Raw genomic sequence first — 21,195 nt, 5'->3', positions numbered from 1 at the left:
TTCATTTCTAGTTCATCCACCTGTTGAACTAAACCAGATCTGTTTGTTGAGACTTGTAGAATATTGAGACACCATTCAGCATGAAGATATCTTAAAACTCCTGTTTAATACATGCAGGTACCTTACGGTTGCGCCGGAGATGTAAACTTACACACACAATAGTTTTGATTCATAAGGAAAAAAATTTGATTTGTGTTATTGATATGATTGAATTTAGACTATTTATTTAAGTCAGGTAAGAATATTTGTATATAAAATAGGGTGTGTTGATATGAAGGGTGAAGTCAGGAACGGCTCGCTGGCAGTGGCAGTCATGAAAAAGACTAAATAGAGTTTTAAATGATTTTGCATTAAAGAGTGGATCTGTTTCTGATATAATTGGTACACCGATTATGTCAACTGAACACATGGCTGACGTTGACATTTTTTGGGGTAAATCTCTTTGCTAGCTTAAATATTTACATATCAGGTTCCACACTAGTTTGTACCTCATAAGCAGATTCTTTATTCAGGAAATCTTTATTCAGATTCTTTATTTCATGTTCTTACAGTTCTGACTCAAAACAGTAGGAAGATGAGAAACTTAATCTGTTATTTAAAATACTGACTTACTTTCAAATCAGAATAACGTTAGTTTACATGGCTATCGTACTATGAGTTTCTGACCTACGATTTTCTAGTCATAGTAATGCCGTATTTTAAGAGCTTGTTTTTCTTGCGTTTTGTATTGTTCTGACAAACTAAACAAATAATATCAAACTGCTTTCTCAGTTTACCGAGTTGCTTTAATTGCACTTACACCCTTGCTTAAGTGATTATTACATGAACTGCCATGGTTTTGTTTGAAACGCATTGAGGTGTGCCGCATACATTGTTTATTTGTAATTTGCTCTTTGTGTTCAACTTCTGGTTTGATCATCTGGTTCCGTTTGAACATTGTGTCCAGGTTTGTCACCTGATGTTGAATTGTTGATCAGAGGAGGTCACATTACATTAATGACTAGCGCTTGGTTTGTGTCAAACACAAGCCTAGTAAGTTAGTGGTGGTAACCTAGTAACCTAAGTGTTATGCCGAGGAGAATCTGACTTTGCTAATACAAATCAGACTAGAAATTTCTACCGGGACAAATAGTTTGAGTATCGTTCTGATGTACATCGTCTTCAATTTTGTACTGAAGATACAAAGCTAATGTAGCTAACAAGTAGCGGTAGTCGCTTTTTGGACGCAGTTTTTCTCCATAAATTTCCTGCTTGGATCGCTAGAATTTCACCCCTGTGTGTTTGTTTCAGCCTGTTCATCTTTGGCAGCATTTTGACTAAAAGACTCTGCTAAATACGATCCTCTCATCAGATCTGCAGATGATCCACGAGAATTTTCTTTGTGATTTTTGCAAAGTAAGGAATCTTTGACGTTCATTAGGTTTGTGGGAGGGAACGAATTATACGCCGTTCCGTAATATTACTCAAATATTTTCAAACCTTTTTAAAAACTCGGCTATTTTAACACCAGCGTACGTTCGTACAAGAACTCGCTCAAAAGGTGTGTCAAAACAGCAGTCCCGTTTAAAACAGGAGAGGATTTGTGTAGGTATTTTAACCTCTCTGATAATGAACACCTTTAGGAAGCCCTGCCCTTTTCTTCTATCACCCATCTCACATGCTTAAGGGGTCTTTACACATACTGAAACTTGCAACAACTAAGTGATATTTATTTTCAATGGCAACAAGCGTCGGTGACGGTGTTCGCGTGTCCAGCAATGCTGAGAAGTTTACTTTATGCAAAAACCGAGTGACTCCCAATGGGAGTGAAGAGAATAGATCACACGCTGCTTCTCCTTCATTTCGTATGAGATGATGTACGCTGCTGAATTTTATACCCAAACACCAAATGTTCCTCCAGAGCATTTAATTTAAACGGCATAAAACTCCTCTGAAACGCTAGTTGCTCCATCCGCAGCTAAACAATATCACGACCAGTAGTAGAGTAGAAATGCCTACTGAAGACGTCACAGTGAAGCGAAAGAATTGACGTCGAGTTACAGGGTGACCTTGTATTCATGGTTTATGGACAATACTCTTAATCCTATTCAATAAAACATTACACACTTTTTTTTTAAAACCTAAGTTTTCTGTGTTTATTAATAAATTTTAAAAAAAAAAAAAAAAAAACAATCCAAAAAGCGAATCCAACACTTTTACATGTACTTTTAATGATTTTAACGGTGGTGATGAGTATGTATGCTGGTTTCTTTTCCCCTTTTTTTTTCCCCATCCCAGATGAATTGCTGAATAGAGTTGCAGTTGAGCTGAAGATGCAGTTTCGGTAATGTCAGTATAGAGTAATGTTCTGTAGTGACGTTACTCCCGGTAACCGAGCCAGATCATCCTAAGCGTAAGGGTTAGGTGTCGGATCTGAGTTGTCTGTCAGCATCCCGCACACGAGCAGCTTGTTGGAACGGAGTTAATAGGACACGCTCTGCATGTGTGATATCAGCAGCATGTCCAATTATCTCCACCCAAAGGTCGGGCAAATTTATTCACACCTTTTACAACTTTTGACAACTAAACCACTCTGGTTCGGTTATTATAAAGAATGGCCGCATGTTTCTACAGTTACAGTGAACGTTTGTTTGTGGAGCGTTTTTAGAAAGCGAGTCGGTTTCTTTTAACGGGTGCTTCTTCATCAGCCTCTTTCTTTACCCCCATACACACACACACACACACACACACAACTGTCTGAATGTCATAGGGCCTTTTTACACCTGTGTTTTCTCTGATCCGATAGCTATCTGATTTGTTAAAACTGTTCCATTTACATTAGGCCACGTAAATGCGTTTAACCTCATTTCCGAGGTAATTGAAACGGAACACGTTTTGGTGTGTGCGGTTTTCAGAATGCAATCAAAAAGAAGACGAAAAAACCTGTTACGACGGTTGTGCTACAAAAAACATCATTTACTGTTTGCTGCATTTTCGCTGGAGGCAGCAGCGCATTTTAAGACCCGACGAGACGCCTGTGTGAAAGATCACCTGCGAGTGACGTACTTCCGTTTGGGAGGAGTATAGCGCTGACGTATGTGGCTTGAACAACCACATTCATTTACACCTGTCCAGTTTCATCTGAAACGCGTCCCAGACCTCCTCCTGAAGTGGTTTGAACCATCGGATTTATATCCGTCTCGAAAACGTTTAGGAGGGCATTTAGACCTGGTCTTTTTACCATCGGATAGATATCGGATCACAGAAAACGCATGAAGTGACCAGGTGTAAAAAGCCCCATAAGGAACTTGTGATGCTTATGAAAAACCAGAATGCATAAACTGTGATAAATAATGCACTCTGTGGAGGGGTGAGATACAGGACTTTGTGGAGGTGGAGTCACACTACCACTCCTTTCCTAGGACAGAATGATCTGGTGCTTGTTATTGCTCTGATGACAAAGATTTGCAGACAACCACAGTGTTTCTTTTACAGAGCACAACGTGTACATTTTAACAGCTTAAAATTAGATCTAATGTTGTGGAACATCTGACAGACGAGTTGGTTCCTGTCTCTCTCTCTCTCTCTCTCTCTCTCTCACACACACACTTACTTAGACCTGGCATATCTAAACTCTTCCATCCTGAAGGCTTTCCTGACTTCTGCCTAATAAAATACAGAGCAGACTCTACTTTATTAAACACGTATTTTTAAGCGTTTATTATTAGTCTCCGGTTATGTGGAGTATCTGCCGTGCAAGTCTCCGTGTATGAGCTGTTGCCATAGAAACAATAAGACATCAGGACGAGAGCGTGTACGTAAGCCTATAGTTCATGTTACAGCTGGGACTCTTTCTGTTGTATATACTGTAAATAACATATTCTGACCAGTCAGCTTTGAGAATTCGACGTGCTGCAGTACAAGGACACGTGACTCGTGAGTCAGGTACAACGTGATTCACACACGTCTTAGACCTGATAGTGAAAAACAGTGTATTAAGATTTATAATTAGATTATTTTGAACTGTACGCCATGTTTTCAGGTGAAAACTGTGACAAAAGTAAGAGAGAAATGATGTCATGTGACCATGTAAGCAATCGTTTTAAACCGTAGAACGTTGAACGATTACACTCAGTGGGCGGAGCTAACCAACACAGCTCAGACTCAGTTTGAATGAGTTCCACTGTGCAGCGACAGTGTAAATGTGTCACAATACGTTATAGTGTATCATATAACCAGTTGTTAGTACATGCGTGCTTTGCAGACGGTTGAAACCAGAGAACCGCGTTCTATCTCCGATGCCATCAGACTTGTACGATGAGATTCCACGCTATCTTCGGTGCGTACACTGTTAAAGAAAAGTCATGTCGATCTAGATAGAAATGTTGGAAGATGAATACATAGATGCATGCGTAAAGGTGGGAGATATTAGGCAGCATGTGAACAGCAGGTTCTCAAGTGGAACAAGCGGAAGGATCCAAGTCTAATTGTGGTGGATAGATGACTGGGACTCTGAGCCAAAACATCAGGTCCAGAGGAACGGAGGCTGTGTGTAGCGCTTCCTAAAAGTTGTCTAAGAAAGAAGGACGATCTGTGAACCCTAGACAGATCTGTGTGTGTGTGTGTGTGTGTGTGTGTAGGTATACAACAGAATTATGTACCCTCCTGTTCAATATCACTTAACTGTCCAGTGATTCAGAATCGTATCACCTTATGCATAAAGTGGGTTTGCATTATCTACAATTTAAAACTAACAGTCTAAATTTACGTTATCGTGAAGCCACACAGTATGACCGCGATGCCACATGTCAGTTCACCTGTCATCACCAGTTCAAAGAATTGTACGATATTCTATCGTTCTTCGGGGACGTTCTTTCGCTGGAAGTGTTCGCTCAACCTTACTTACTCAAATAGCCCAAAGGTGTTTTGTTGGATTCGAGTCAGGCGACACACTTGGCCAGGCTGTAGTTTAGAACCCTTCGTGTGATTTTGGCAGTGTGTTCTGGATTCTTATCGTGTCTGAGCATTCGTCTTCTGCCAGAAAGGAAACCGTTAAGAACGAAAACCACGACACAATCTTTTGACGTTTTTTGTCAACAAATAAAAATGAGATGTAAATAAGTGCCGCAGATGAGATCCAATCAGAACTAATTTAGTCAATGAAAGGTAGGGATTAGTTGGGGAAAGGCAGGACAAGTTGGGATCCTGTCTAATCACAACTCATCTGTTTGTGCCCGGCGGAGGTTAGACACGCATTTGATGTAGTGCAGATAGTCAGTATGACCAGCCTTCATGCGCGTTTTTTGCGGACGACAAAATGTCCATGCTTGGAAGAAAGACGAGTGCAGACATAAGAACGCATTTCAAATTTAATGTCAAGGAAAACAAGACACTTCGTAAATGCAACAAACTCAAAGAAACATTTGCAGGCCATTTGTCCAGTAATCCTGCTAAAGGAACAACATTATTAATGGTTACACTAAGTATTTAATTATTTAGGGAGATTTATTATTAAAATTATTGATGGTTGACTGTTTTCTTGTTGCACAAATGGCACTTTTTCTTACAATATGTTCTTACAAATATTCTGTTTCCTCAAGGTTTTCTTTCGTATGCCGTTTCTTAAGAACAACGCATATCGTTTTAGGAAGAGCAGACAGGATGCTGTTGCACTTTCTTCAAATGTGAATAGAAATGTATCTTTACACACAATGTGTTATGTAAGTTTTATTTTTTTTTTTTTAAGAGTATTCGGTCTTATTAATGAATTTCACGTGCCATCTGTTGTGGTCTTATTCAGGGAGAGCAGTTCTACTTGATAAAGCAAGGCCAGGTAAATAAAGTATTCTGTATGATTTTTTAAAAAAAAGGGAAAACTGTATTGTTCTTTTTATGACCTCAGTACCATCTCATAGCAGGTTTAATCGATAACTTCAGATGTTTAAAGGTGAGGTCTCTGTTGTTTGATATCCAATGTTGACATTTTGAAATCACCAAAACAAACACGCCCCTAACACGAATGGGTCCCACCCCTGTATTGATAGCTCCGCCCACACATACACCAAACAAGTATAACCCAGACAAGTACTATGGCAGAACTTGCTGGGGCAACTGACTGAGGGTATATTTTTATCAATAAATGAACTCAATGAGTAATACTATGGTAATACAAATGTGTTTTTGTAGTACTGTGTGTTGTACCGTGGAAGGTTTAGCTCTGTTTCACGTGGAAGACGTTCAGTTCTCTGGAAAGCTGATCCTATATTATTCTCAGATTGGAGTTTCCCGAGTCAATAACTCCTGAGCTAAACACTGTTACTACACAAATAACACCTCTTTTCTATTGTAGTAATGTAGAGAGGCAGCTACAACCGCGTTTTATGTAGTAACAGCGTTTAGCTCAGGAGTTATTGACTCGGGAAACTCCAATCTGTGAATATGTGACCAACTTCCTGCTCCTTCAGTTCTCTCCAGCGCTGGAAAGCTGATCCTATATTAACACGTCCTACTTCTTACCTTATCGTAAGCCTTTCTTCGCTTTCTTTTTGTTTTTATCCTCCATGTCAATGTTAAAACAGCTTTCTGCTAATGTCACACATGCGCACTGAACACTTTCTCCGCCCATATTGACAAGACACGCCCCTTTCTGCTCATTGGCTACACGTTTGTTTTGTTTTTTTGTTTTTTTTTGGTGGCCCAACACAATTTTTTGAAGCATTTCTCGAACAACGGAGACCCCACCTTTAAGGGAAACCTTTACGGCCCTGCGCTAATAAGTCTTGTGATATTTATTAAACTAAAACTAACCTAAATTACTTTAGACTAAATTATGACTAAAACTAAATTATATTTTAGTCAAAGGACTAACTAAAGGGGGGGGGACAGTTTTAGTCAAAGGTTTAATCTTGCAAGTTTGTGCTGAAAAACAAGCAAACCTGCAAGTTCTTGGCTGCCGTTTAAAAAGTTTGATGTTCTGCATTGACCTTTTTTGTGCTGTCGGATATGACGCAGATGATTCAGGCTCACGATCAGGTCTGAAGCACATCCCTGTCTGTTTGTCTGAGCCAGATCTTCAGGCACTGAACACGGTCGTGTTGTATAAGGACGAGGATGTGCATTCTTCTTAACAAAGGGTTGGGTGGCTGCAGGTTTTCATTCCACTATACCAGCAGCCGCACCTGATTCCACCTGTGCAGTCGGTTGAGCTTGGCTTTAACTAGTCTCAGGTTTGAGAAATGAAAACCTGCAACCATCTAGATAAGATTGGACACCTCTGTTGTAGATCAGAATGCCCACTGCTCCTCTGGTTGGTGGCGGCACCGCAGCCTGGGTTGGTGGTTGGTTTTCAGTTCGGTTGTGTGTTATGTAGAGCCACGATGCAGACATGCTAATGGACACGTTTCATAGGTTCAGAATCGTCGTTTATGCAATTAGGAAAATTGTAATTTGTGATTGACGACATCAGTAAAGAGTAGTGAACCATTCCAGAAGCAGCCATGCAAGCCCAAGTTGTGACACTACCAACCCCATGCTTCACAGATGTATTGGATCATGAGCAGATCCTTTCCTTCTCCACACTATGACCATTCCGAGGTACATCCTGGTTCCTGATCTTTTGTGGCTTATTTCTGTTCTTTCTTGTAACTTGTAGGAAGGCCTCGATATTCGTTTTTTTTCCCCCCAAACGTTGGATTTATACCTTCACCCCTGCCCTGTGGAGGTTGTTGGTGATATTGCCGACTTATTTGGGTTTTTTTTCCATCATCCACTGCTGTTGTTTTTCTTGGCTGACCTGTTCGATGTCTGCTTGTCAGTTCACTGATGATTTCTTTCTTTTTCAGGACGTTGCTTTGGCAGCGTACAGCGTTTGTGTAATAGTTCTGTTAACTCTGCTTCATAATAGGTTTATTTTCTCCAACCGTCAGCTCTTTGCCTGTCAAGTTGAATGATCCTTTTTAACAATGAACCTACAACAAGCCTTCACAGGGTCTCAGACCAAGAGTAGCCATTCAGAGCTGGTAATTGTTTAAATGCTCAGACTAAAAGGACTCACCTGGGTTTGATGATGCAAATATCTGAAAACGAAAGCTGGAATCCTGATCCATTGTCTCATGTCTCATATGCCCCTTTTCCACCAAAAAGAACCGGGTGCTGGTTCAGAGCTAGTGCTGGTGCTGGTTCTTGTTCAAAGTTGGTTCCACCGGCGAACCTTCTAAGAACCGGCTAGAGAGCCGTCACAGAGCCGAGTCTGACGTCACTGTATACGTGTCACGTTACACAGCAACGTTAGCCCAGCAGCGGCAAACACAAACACATCAACAATGGCGGATGTTGCTTTACTCTTAATGCTCATGGCTTTGTGAACCTACATTGGCATCCAAACGCGTGTACGTGCAGTTCCATGTAATCTGTATAAACGGAGGTTGTAATCGAGAAAGTACATAACGTTATTTTATCATTAACACAGAAAAAAGTTTGCCTTAACATGTAGCTACTTACTATCATGTGTGCTGATAATGTATCATATCGTGGTAAAGTAAAAGTGTATTAAACATTAGTATACTTAAGGTACATGATCAAATGCACTAACAGTAGCCCCGCCCACAGCCCCTGACCCAAGTGGTTCTTAAGTCTAGACCAGCAGCGTTTTGGTGCTACTTAAGAACCACTTTTCCTGGTTCAGAGCCGGTACTTTGGCTGTCGAAAAAGAAAAGAACTGGTTCTAAATTAGGCTCTGGCTCCGAACCAGCACTCAAACTGCCTCGGTGGAAAAGGGGCAATAGTCTCAAACCCAGATGTCTTCGCTGTTTGAGTGTTTGCAGAGGGGGAGTGGGGGGGTATGTGAGAACGACTGGGGGTGTAGTGGTGTCTGTGCCATATTTGCTCTTTTCTGCATTACAAAGGATGTCTGTGGGGCTTCTGACTGACAGGAAGAACTAGTCTAGATGTTCGTCGAGATAACTTTAATCTTTCCAAACCTACGTCAACCTCGTTACATTCCTGACAATCCTTTAACTTGCCAGAGATGATCACATTTTATCGAAGCATGTTACACATAGTTAGGAACCGATACTATATTAAATTAGGAGTGTACTATATATATGTACCAAATACTATATTTGGATTAAATGAAGTGTGACAATCCTGCTGCAATATTGTGTATATGTATTAAACTCTTACTTTTAGTGTACCGTATTTTCCGGACTATAAGCTGCAACTTTTTCCCACGCTTTGAACCTTGCGGCTTAAACAATGACGCGGCTAATATATGGCTAAAATATAAAATATTTTTCCAGCTTTCAATTTAAAAAAAAAAAAAAAAAACACATTCTGTGACGTGCTCAGTTTTTTGGCAGCATGAAGATTTCATTAGGCCAATGAAATTGCCGAACGGGTTAAAGGTAGATTCTCCGATTTTTGAGAAATGCTTTCAGAAAACTGAGTCGAAACCACAAACTAAAAATCAAAACAAACGTGTAGTCAATGAGCAGAAAGGGCGGGTCTTGTCAATATGGGCGGAGAGAGTGTTCAGTGCGCATGTGTGACATTAGCAGAAAGCGGTTTTAACATTGACATGGAGGATAAGAACAAAGAAAGAAAGCGAAGAAAGGCTTACGATAAGGTAAGAAGTAGGACGTGTTAATATAGGATCAGCTTTCCAGCGCTGGAGAGAACTGAAGGAGCAGGAAGTTGGTCACATATTCACAGATTGGAGTTTCCTGAGTCAATAACTCCTGAGCTAAACGCTGTTACTACACAAAACGCGGTTGTAGCTGCGTCTCTACATTACTACGATAGAAAAGAGGTGTTATTTGTGTAGTAACAGCGTTTAGCTCAGGAGTTATTGACTCAGGGAAACTCCAATCTGTGAATATGTGACCAACTTCCTGCTCCTTCAGTTCTCTCCAGCGCTGGAAAGCTGATCCTATATAAACACGGGTCCTAATCCGTTTTCTGAAGTGTTTCTTAAACATCGGAGACCCTACCTTTAACTCCGACACTGAAGGAGATGACTTCAGTGGTTTCAGTGCACAGGAGGAGGAAGATGGTGACCAATGACTTTCTTGGTAAGCTACTGTTTACTACTAATTATTTATTTTTTGTTACAACTTTACAACCTGTGTAAAGTTAATTTGTTTCAATGTACCTGTAGGCACCTGCGGCTTATAGACGTGCGGCTTATTTATGTTCAAAATAATAATTTTTTTAAAATTCAGTGGGTGCGGCTTATATTCCGGAAATTACGGTAACTCTGTTGGCCTACTGAATGTTTGAAGTTGTACAAGATGTACCAGGGTCTGATTTTTACCTCACATTTGTCTGGTTCCGATTTACTTTTGCCCCTTTAGACTTATAAACAATTAATAGACAAACCGACGTGGATTTGTGAGATTATGTGTCCTTACAGTATCCCTAGCTAGTGTTGATTGATATCTGCTGAGGTAGAAAATAGAGGCATGGTCAGACTTTTTTCCTTATTACTTGTACAACATCAGGAATGATTCATAGATTGTCAGAGAGCAGGTTCTTCCCAGCACAGCCTGAATATACATATAATCCAACAAAAGGAGTTGATGATTACAGGAAAATAACTAGCGAATAAATGCAATGCGTATTTCACTCCTAAAATTGTAAAGAACGAACCTTAGTGTAAGTGCACGGAAACGTACACGGAAACGTACACTTTCTATTCAATGTTGGGAGGGGAAAGATGGTATTTATGCAAATGTAGGCATATTTAGGTGCTGATTGTACTGTATGCTTCCCAAGTTATTAGAAAACCGGAACTAGTATTTAAATAAAAAATCGAATCAGAATGATGGTAAAAATGAGTTAAACTAGTATTTAATCATTCTGGAATTTAATATTTAGCGCGTAATAAACAAAAGATGCTGACAAATTGTTGATGTACTACAGAGATGTTTCTTCTTCTGTAGTCCTGAGTGGAGCCATGTGGTACAACCTCTATTGTCAGCAGAACACATCGAATGTTTGTGAAAGCAAATCGATTCGGATTAAGAAACGAATCAATTGAGTCGCAGATTTAATACGATTTCTGTTGTATAACGAGGTTAAAAAGATTCAATGTGTCCAGCGCTTCTTGTCAGGTTGCCGCTCATATCGCCTCTTTATACAGACTTTGTGTAAAATCAAACAGGTAGCCAGTACATGCCATGAGCATTCATTCATTCATCTTCTACCGCTTATCCGAACTACCTCGGGTCACGGGGAGCCTGTGCCTATCTCAGGCGTCATCGGGCATCAAGGCAGGATACACCCTGGACGGAGTGCCAACCCATCCCAGGGCACACACACACACTCATTCACTCACGCAATCACACACTAGGGACAATTTTCCAGAGATGCCAATCAACCTACCATGCATGTCTTTGGACCGGGGGAGGAAACCGGAGTACCCGGAGGAAACCCCCGAGGCACGGGGAGAACATGCAAACTCCACACACACAAGGTGGAGGCGGGAATCGAACCCCGACCCTGGAGGTGTGAGGCGAACGTGCTAACCACTAAGCCACCGTGCCCCCCTGCCATGAGCATGACATCTGATAAACTACGCTACAAACTTTAGAGAGCATGAGATGGGGCACAAAAATCAGGTTTGCATTTCTGTGGTGTGATTAGGGTTGCAAAGGGCGGAAAGTTTCCAGTAAATTTCCGGAAACTTTCTACGGGAACTTAATCTGGGGAATTTTGGGAATATTCAAAATTGGAAACTTTATGGGAATTTATGGAAATTTACAGGAATTTATTGGAATTATTTGGAAATTTAGGGAAATGTATATAAACTATTATCATATACAAACATAAACATTTTGATTGGTCATAAGCAGACATGCATGCAAGGTAACACAAATTTTAAAAATGACATCTTGACTGATTTAATTGTAAGTAGAGATTTAACTGGTTCTTTCATTGAGTAACACAAGCATAATAAACATTATTATGCTTGTAATAAACTTAATAATTGTAATAAACATATTTCCCTATGATTGTTATAAAATGAAAGCATCCCCCACCCCTTTTGCCCTTCTAAAAAAAGTCCCAATCAAAATGTAAAATGAAGCATTTTTTCTCAAGCTTATTAGGTCTCTGCGTCTGTGGTAGTCATGGCCTGGAAAATGGAGGTGAACCCCCCTTAAGTGATATATGGAGGATTTTTTTTATTTCAGGGGGTTGTGAGTGTGTGTGTGTGTGTGTGTGTGTGTGTGTGTGTGTGTGTGTGTTTGGGGGGGGTGTCATCAAATTATCTGTGCATGTGGTAACACTCCTAATTTACTGCTTATTAAGAGTTAGTAAGGTAGTTAAGTTTAGGTATTGGGTACAATTAAGAATGTAGTATAAGGTCATGCAGAATAAGGCATTAATATGTGCTTAATAAGTACTAATAAATAGCCAATATTCTATTAATATTCATGCTAATAAGCAACTAGTTAAATGATCCTAAAATAAAGTGTTACTGTGCATGTTATGGAAGAACGCAAGTACACGCAGGGGGTTTGGCCTTAATGGCTCTCCAGTAAGCTGTGTGCAAGTGACCGAGGAACGCAGGGTACAAGTCAACTTAAATTGCATTAAATCTTGTTGTTTTAAGCAAAATTATGCCGCAAGATTTTTTTTTTTAACTACATTTAAGTTCCTTGTTATAGGCGACTCTGCATTTTTTTTAAAGTCCCAATTTATTTCCATATATTCCCATTAATTCCCATATATTCCCGTTAATTCCCATGGAAAGTTTCCAGCCTTGAAAATTCCCAGAATTTTGCAACCCTAGGTGTGATGCGCTGACATTTATTTACATTGCAGATTATTTTTATTTTGTTTGTCTGTGATGTGGCTGGGGATCAAAGGGACGTGAACCACAATATGACATTGCGACTCAAACAGCATACTCCAGTTTTTGAGGTTTTACAGTAACTGTGTTTCTCTGTTGTAGCTAGTGTTTGCCTTCAAAATCCTCTCGGTCTGATCTGAAACAATGAGGACTGACTGTAACCGGAGAAAACCTGTAACACAAACCCAGACTGGTTGGTTTCTGAGGTTAAACTGAGGTTCTGTTGGATTTTACAGAAGAGTTAGTGGTGGTCTTGCTAAGCTGCTTTGTAAATGGGCGGAGCTTATTCACTCCAGGGCTAGACAGAGAGAATAGAAATGTAAGTGTTCAGTATTTTTGAGAAAGTCAGCGGCTTTTCACAGGTCATCACAGACCTGACTGACCTCCACGGAGCGCGCGAGACCCACAGACAGACACGGAGCATCATTATCATAATCACGATCAGAAATCAGGTGGTCAGGACTGTTTATAACTCCTTATTAGCTGTGAGTGATCTCATTAGAACCTTGAGGTAAATGATGTAAGCTTGTGCTCTGTGGTGGACAGCATTAGAGACGCTGATTAAATACTTGTATAGCGACATCTCCCTGATGAACAGTTTCACAAAATGAATTTGTTCCGATCGTAATTTAGAACCGTCCCATTTCTCCGCCACAGTGACGGACAGAATCTGCCGGTGATTCCCGGTGAGGTTGTCGGTGCATGTGAAAGTGCCATTTTTGTGAAATTGATGACAGTGCTGAAAAACTGAAAAAAAGAATTCTTGCTATTTCTGCGTATCATAGACGAGGAACGTTCTTTATGATCCCTGTACGTCTGTGTGTTTGTTCCCTTTATTTTTTTCTCCAATAAGGTGACGTGACTCTCACAGGAGCTGAACACATTCCACACCCTCGGTGTGTTTGTGTGCAGGTTTGGCGTTGAGTTCACAGCTTAGCCTAAAGGTTATCCATAAACGCTGTTTGCTTTCTGCTTCGTCTCCCTTTTCTTTGTTTGCCCATTCTTCAGCGTGGGGGCCACAGACCTGGACCTGCTGAACAACACGTCGCAGAGAGCGGACGGTTAACACGTTTGCAAATGTATGCGTGGCAGCCACCTTATTTAGTCCGACCGCAGCTTAACAAGGCTGTGTGTTCCTACAAAGTGTTTTTATTCCACTTGTACTACAGAGGTTGAAATTTATTTTATTTGTGAGCCGTTGTTTAAAAAATGTGGAAAATCAGTAAGGAGTTTAAACAGTAAGGACGCTAAACGTTTGTACAAGAGCTTTCTCTTGTTTCTCTTCATCTTGTCTTGTTTCGTAACACAAAAACGCAGCTTGTTACTACAGAGAACCTGCAAAACACACACACTCCTCCTGTAGCTCAGGTTTCCGCGTGTTTAGCGTATGAATAATTATGTAAACAAACCGCCTTGCTTTCGGCTGGTGCTGGTCGGAGTTTAGTCAGCACCTTTACCTCCCCCCATCCCCAAAGCACTTCTTGTTGCTGCTTTACATTTTACAAAAACGTGTGCGCCAAGGTACACACGTGGAATAATGTGGGGTTTTTGTCCTCCTTTTGTACGAATGAGGAAGAGGAGAATTCGGTACAGAACAGTGCAGTTTGTTTGGATTATTGAAGCTTTGCAGAACTCCGTACGATGGACCATGAGAGTTAATAAAGGGGGGAAAAAAAAACACGGCAGCTTGGTTCTCTACATCACCTGTGTGGTACGAGTGACTAGCACACAAACAGATGGTACAAGTGTTTCAACTGATCAATCAGAGTGCTCGGTTTAAGTGTGTGTGTGTGTGTGTGTGTGTGTGTGTGTGTGTGGCCTGACTACATGATCATAAGGTGATTATGCATAATGTGCATAATAGACATGACCTCATTACAGAAGCTTTTTCTTTTTTTTTTTTTTTTTTTTTTTCTTCCAGAAAACATTTAGGTTGTCAGGATGTTTTTGTGTCTTTAGCACTGATCCTGAATTTCATTTCATTCTGTAAAACAGCAGTGTGATTGCATGAATGCAGAGCTTCCTGTTGTTCTTGCGGAACCTCTTCTACTGGTTCAGGTGTGAGCTTATTTTAGCTCTGTGGTGTTCTGGGGGAAAATTATGTGTATACATAAAGTATGTGAATATATTGAAATAAAAACATTCCAACCAAAGCTTGCTTATAAATGGTTGAATGACTGCAAAGAAAATCTTTTTAGCTCATTGTTGTTGTTTTTTTTTGTTGTTGTAATATTTCATTATTCCTAATGGGATTCCGATCTCGGGTGCAAACGAGCTAGAAGAGTGATTTAACAGAGGCTTTTTTCAAGGGAGGATTCTTTTGACAACTCTTATAAGAACAATGTTATCTTTTTCCTTTCTTTTTAACCTTTTTTTGTTGTTTTTTCCTAGGGCGTACTCCCTTGTCGACTCCAGCCAGGTGTCCACCTTCCTCATTTCCATCCTCCTCATTGTCTATGGCAGCTTCAGGTAAGTGTCCAGAGCTCTGTCTAATACATATTTAAGCATGTATACGTGATGAGAGTTTTGACTTTCCTGACACGCTCGGGTCTGCACAGCTACAGCGCCGGAGCAGAAGGACGAGGGTCTGAAGTTGAGGTGTTTTCACAGCTTTAAATGAATCTTCTGACTCATTTTACAGTGAAATGTCACCTTAATGATTCAGGTCTAAGGCTAATAGATGTTATGTACTAATATAAATAGTGAGAGGGTTAGGTAAATTTGTTAGATGTTTCCAGTGACATTAATCAGAGTTCAGTTTTGAGGGATTAATGGATAGATGGTTCATATTGGATGAATGATTGTGGGTGGTGGAGAATGATTGTGGGTGGTGGAGAATGATGGATGTTTTGTGCTTTGCTTGTGGAGTTGCTGGAAGGATTGATGTAGGGATTGATGGATGGAGGGATGGATGTAGAGGTGGGTGGATGGATTAGTGTAGAGATGGGTGTAGAGGTGGATGGGTGTAGAGATGGGTGGGTGGATGGGTGTAGAGATGGGTGGATGGGTGTAGAGATGGGTGGGTGTAGAGATGGGTGGGTGGGTGGGTGGATGGGTGTAGAGATGGGTGGGTGGATGGGTGTAGAGATGGGTGGGTGGGTGGGTGGGTGGATGGGTGTAGAGATGGGTGGGTGGGTGGATGGGTGTAGAGATGGGTGGATGGGTGTAGAGATGGGTGGGTGGGTGGATGGGTGTAGAGATGGGTGGGTGGATGGGTGTAGAGATGGGTGGGTGGATGGATGTAGAGATGGGTGGGTGGGTGGGTGGATGGATGTAGAGATGGGTGGGTGGGTGGGTGGATGGATGTAGAGATGGGTGCGTGGGTGGATGTAGAGATGGGTGCGTGGGTGGGTGGATGGATGTAGAGATGGGTGGATAGTTGGTTTGTTTGTTTGGTTTATGAGTTTGGGGGTGATAAATGAACTGTACAGAGTGAGATGGATGGATGGATTGTGAGAGATCTGGTTGGGTGGCTCTATCATGGGAAGGATGGATGGGTAGCTCATGATAAATTAGGATGGTTGAATGGAACGGTTCATCCATCCATGTTTCCCATAACGTTTCTATAATGAGATATGGATGGATGGATGGATGGATGGATGGACGGATAGAAGGAAGGAAGGAAGGAAGGAAGGACGGACGGTTCTTCGGAGTGTTGAATTGACGTCTAGTTTTTAAAAGCCCAGAATTGTGGGTTGTCCTGATCTTTAAAAAAAGATCAGCAGTTATTTATACTTTGTATTATAGCTTATATCCATGACAACATTAACCTCAGAAGAGTGCAGTCACACACACACTTGGTGCTAAACAGAAACCCACTGATTCTGCCCAGGATTCGGTGCTACACACACTTCCTCTTCCTACTTCCACATTTGGAAACCACAGGTTTCACATCTGAACAAGACTCGGCAGCTCGGACTGAGATTGCCGGATAATATCAGGATATGATGGGATATAAACTGTCGTAACACACTTTGGAAACACCGCAAAATCTTTTAAAACATTTATTTCATTTCGTTTGTCTTTAAGCACAACAAATTTAGATGGAACGCGTTCATCAAGCCGTCGTTTATTATTCTAAACTTTAAATAGAATTCTTTGCGAACTTTCTGGTTAAAACTGTCCGTGTTTATTTTGAAATGCACCAGTGCCTTTCTGAGTCTGAAGGTTTCTCTGATGGTGAGTGATGAAATCAGCAGACGGTGAATTGTGTCTGTGCAAAATGTTTCTCTGCTGCTGCCAAGTTGGCCAGGAGCCAACTGGACACAAAAGTCCAAAAGAATTCAGTCTTGATGGCGTCCCAGACTCTGGTGATGAAGCGTTTGAATAGAAGAAGCAGCAGCCATTTATTTTTTTCCACATATCCAATATAGCACAGTGAAATTCTTTCTCCTCGTATCCGAGCTTTCTGGAGGTCGGGGTCAGACGGCAAGGTCAGACATGATGCCGCGCCCATGGAGCAGAGAAGGTTAAGGGCCTTTGCTCAGGGGCCCAACAGTGGCAGTGCTGGGACTTCCATACCTACTAACATAACGGTTACTTGTTTAGTGTCGTGTAATGTAGCACCTCGCTTGTGTGTATTTCTGGAAACTAGCCGGTTGTGTTTTTTGATCAAGCCTCAGCAGATATTTTATATAGTTGCTTTTCCAGGCAGCTTTGGACTGATTAATTTATTACTTGAATGATCAGACGTTGTGTTTCTCCTCTCCATTCATCTGGATCGGTACTTATTCATCCTCATAGTGTGTGAAGGCTGTGTGTGTGTGTGTGGGCTGTATGTGTGTAAGGGTGAGTGGGTGAAGGTTGTGTGAGCATGAAGGCCGTGTGTGTGAGTGAGTGAGTAAAGGTTGTGTGTGTGTGTGAGTGAGTGAAGGGTGTGTGAGCATGAAGGCTGTGTGTGAGTGAGTGAGTAAAGGTCCTGTGTGTGTGTGAGAGAAGGTTGTGTGAGCGTGAAGGCTGTGTGTGTGAGTGAGTGAGTAAAGGTTGTGTGTGTGTGTGAGTGAGTGAAGGTTGTGTGAGCGTGAAGGCTGTGAGTGAGTGAGTGAGTAAAGGTCCTGTGTGTGTGAGTGAGTGAAGGGTGTGTGAGCATGAAGGCTGTGTGTGAGTGAGTGAGTAAAGGTCCTGTGTGTGTGTGAGAGAAGGTAGTGTGAGCGTGAAGGCTGTGAGTGAGTGAGTGAGTAAAGGTCCTGTGTGTGTGAGTGAGTGAAGGGTGTGTGAGCATGAAGGCTGTGTGTGTGTGAGTGAGTAAAGGTCCTGTGTGTGTGTGAGAGAAGGTTGTGTGAGCGTGAAGTCTGTGCTGGTCTGTGCTGGTCTGTGCTGGTCTGTGCTGGTCTGTGCTGGTCTGTGCAGGTCTGTGCAGGTGCGAGTTATAAGCGGTTAGAGTTCTAAGTGGTGTAAATGGCAGCATTGATATTTCAGGAAGAGATGGAACATGATGTTCTTAGGAGGCGATGGATGTTTAGAGACGAGATGAATGCTGGAGTAACTTGACATCTGTCAGTTATTTATTTATTTTTGGTCATGGTGTTTTTGTGCAGTGTCAGTAGACCACGTAGAAATGCACAAGATATTAAAACGATTTAGTTTGTTTTGGTTGTGGATCTGACACAGGACCGTCGACAACTGCAACAGATTAGCCCATCATTTTTAGCCATATAAAGAAAAGGAAAATAAACGCTGGACTCTGTGGATTCCAGAATGAAGCAGATGAAGTGATGTTGATGTGGGAAAGCTGGGAGCTTGAACCCGGATGTTGGAGAGCACTTTGTTGGATTTTAACTTTATCTATTTTAGACTTTTGTGTGGGGGACAAAGATACCAGATGGTTGCATGGTAAGCAGTTTTGCTCTTTTTAGGTGTGGGCAAAAAAAACCCTTTATTTAGACTGACATTCTGCTCAACACCAAGATTCAGTGGTAAAACTGGCACACGCATTCTCATGTCTCTTGGCTGCATCGACCTTTCAAAACTATCCAGACGCTTTGGGTTTGAGATGGCTCTTAAAATGACAGTCATTCTGATAACACAAACAAATGACAGCCATTTAAACATCCTTATAATCTGAGAGAGTTTTTATGCATCTGTGAAATGTGCAATTGAGCCGAGACTGAGATTTAAGGGGGGGTGTGTGTGTGTGTGTGTGTCTGTCTGTCTGTGTGCGTGTGTCTTGCCCAGGTCGTTAAACATGGACTGTGAGAACCAGGACAAAGACAAGGATGGAAATCCCACAGCTAGCAATTCCTTCAACAACACCAACTCAAACAACAGTGAGAAACACACACACACGCGCGCACACACACACACACACACACAGGGCCTTACATGGAAGAATTAATTATGGCGCTAATTAATGCTACACAACTCCTAACTCAAACTCTAACCTACACCTCGTTAACTACCTTCTTAAATAGAAGCTTCAGTTTGTTTGTTTGTTTTTTTATTTATTTGTGTATTTTATTTATGTCGAAAAGGTCAAAACATCTAGATGTTCATCTCGACATACCTAACATTAATTAATAAATTGTGTTACATAAAAACCTTCTTGTTAAGATTTCACTTAGTTACAGTATTATGGCAGTCGATGTGTTCTGTAGTGAGGTCAGTGCTAACTGATTATTCAGAGGGATTTGATTAAGCCTGTAACCTGCTGCTACTTAGATTTAATCTGACTGAAGAACGTAGCATGAATTTTGTTTAGAAATCAGATTGATGTTCGCTAAAATGTGTATCACTACGGACGAGCATGAAAAGAAGATCATTATGGCTCAGTGTCTTGTCATGATGCAAAGTGGGTACCTGGCCTGTAGTGACTGGATGTGTGTGTGTGTGTGTGTGTGTTTCAGGTATTCAGACCATCGACTCCACACAGGCTCTGTTCCTCCCAATTGGAGCATCTGTCTCGCTCCTCGTCATGTTCTTCTTCTTTGATTCGGTCCAGGTGGTCTTCACCATCTGCACTGCAGGTAGTGTGTCTTTGTGTCTGTCTGTCTGCGTGTGTGTCTGTCTGTCTGCGTGTGTGTCTGTCTGTCTGCGTGTGTCTCTGTCTGTCTGCGTGTGTGTCTGTCTGTCTGCGTGTGTGTCTGTCTGTCTGCGTGTGTGTCTGTCTGTCTGCGTGTGTGTCTGTCTGTCTGCGTGCGTGTCTGTCTGTCTGCGTGCGTGTCTGTCTGTCTGCGTGCGTGTCTGTCTGTCTGCGTGCGTGTCTGTCTGTCTGCGTGCGTGTCTGTCTGTCTGTCTGCGTGCGTGTCTGTCTGTCTGCGTGCGTGCGTGTCTGTCTGTCTGCGTGCGTGCGTGTCTGTCTGTCTGCCTGCGTGCGTGTCTGTGTGTCTGCCTGCGTGCGTGTCTGTGTGTCTGCCTGCGTGCGTGTCTGTGTGTCTGCCTGCGTGCGTGTCTGTGTGTCTGCCTGCGTGCGTGTCTGTGTGTCTGCCTGCGTGCGTGTCTGTCTGTCTGCCTGCGTGCGTGTCTGTCTGTCTGCCTGCGTGCGTGTCTGTCTGTCTGCCTGCGTGTGTGTCTGTCTGTCTGCCTGCGTGTGTGTCTGTCTGTCTGCCTGCGTGTGTGTCTGTCTGTCTGCCTGCGTGTGTGTCTGTCTGTCTGCCTGCGTGTGTGTCTGTCTGTCTGCCTGCGTGTGTCTGTCTGTCTGCCTGCGTGTGTCTGTCTGTCTGCCTGCGTGTGTCTGTCTGTCTGCCTGCGTGTGTCTGTCTGTCTGCGTGTGTGTCTGTCTGTCTGCGTGTGTGTCTGTCTGTCTGCGTGTGTGTCTGTCTGTCTGCGTGTGTGTCTGTCTGTCTGCGTGTGTGTCTGTCTGTCTGCGTGTGTGTCTGTCTGTCTGCGTGTGTGTCTGTCTGTCTGCGTGTGTGTCTGTCTGTCTGCGTGTGTGTCTGTCTGTCTGCGTGTGTGTCTGTCTGTCTGCGTGTCTGTCTGTCTGTCTGTCTGTCTGCGTGTCTGTCTGTCTGTCTGTCTGCGTGTCTGTCTGTCTGTCTGTCTGCGTGTCTGTCTGTCTGTCTGTCTGCGTGTCTGTCTGTCTGTCTGTCTGCGTGTCTGTCTGTCTGTCTGTCTGCGTGTGTGTCTGTCTGTCTGTCTGCGTGTGTGTCTGTCTGTCTGTCTGCGTGTGTGTCTGTCTGTCTGTCTGCGTGTGTGTCTGTCTGTCTGCGTGCGTGTCTGTCTGTCTGCGTGTGTGTCTGTCTCTGTCTGCGTGTGTGTCTGTCTGTCTGTCTGCGTGTGTGTCTGTCTGTCTGTCTGCGTGCGTGTCTGTCTGTCTGTCTGCGTGCGTGTCTGTCTGTCTGTCTGCGTGCGTGTCTGTCTGTCTGTCTGCGTGCGTGCGTGTGTGTCTGTCTGTCTGCGTGCGTGCGTCTGTCTGTCTGCGTGCGTGCGTC

The 21,195-nt window shown here is 42.4% G+C and overlaps 1 protein-coding gene across 1 annotated transcript in view; it reads left to right on the top strand.

Annotated features, from left to right (window-relative positions):
* sppl3 (signal peptide peptidase 3) overlaps positions 1 to 21,195 on the top strand; it is a 32,139-nt gene that overhangs the window by 2,047 nt on the left and 8,897 nt on the right. The window contains exons 2-4 of the mRNA XM_060895510.1: positions 15,221 to 15,298; positions 19,004 to 19,095; positions 19,672 to 19,791. Of these exons, the coding sequence (XP_060751493.1) occupies positions 15,221 to 15,298; positions 19,004 to 19,095; positions 19,672 to 19,791 (290 nt within the window). The remainder of the gene's footprint in view (positions 1 to 15,220; positions 15,299 to 19,003; positions 19,096 to 19,671; positions 19,792 to 21,195) is intronic.

Source organism: Tachysurus vachellii, chromosome 20 (assembly GCF_030014155.1).
Source record: "Tachysurus vachellii isolate PV-2020 chromosome 20, HZAU_Pvac_v1, whole genome shotgun sequence".
Taxonomy (NCBI): domain Eukaryota; kingdom Metazoa; phylum Chordata; class Actinopteri; order Siluriformes; family Bagridae; genus Tachysurus; species Tachysurus vachellii.
The sequence above is the reverse complement of the archived record's forward strand: the minus strand, read 5'-3'. Positions and strand labels throughout refer to the sequence as shown.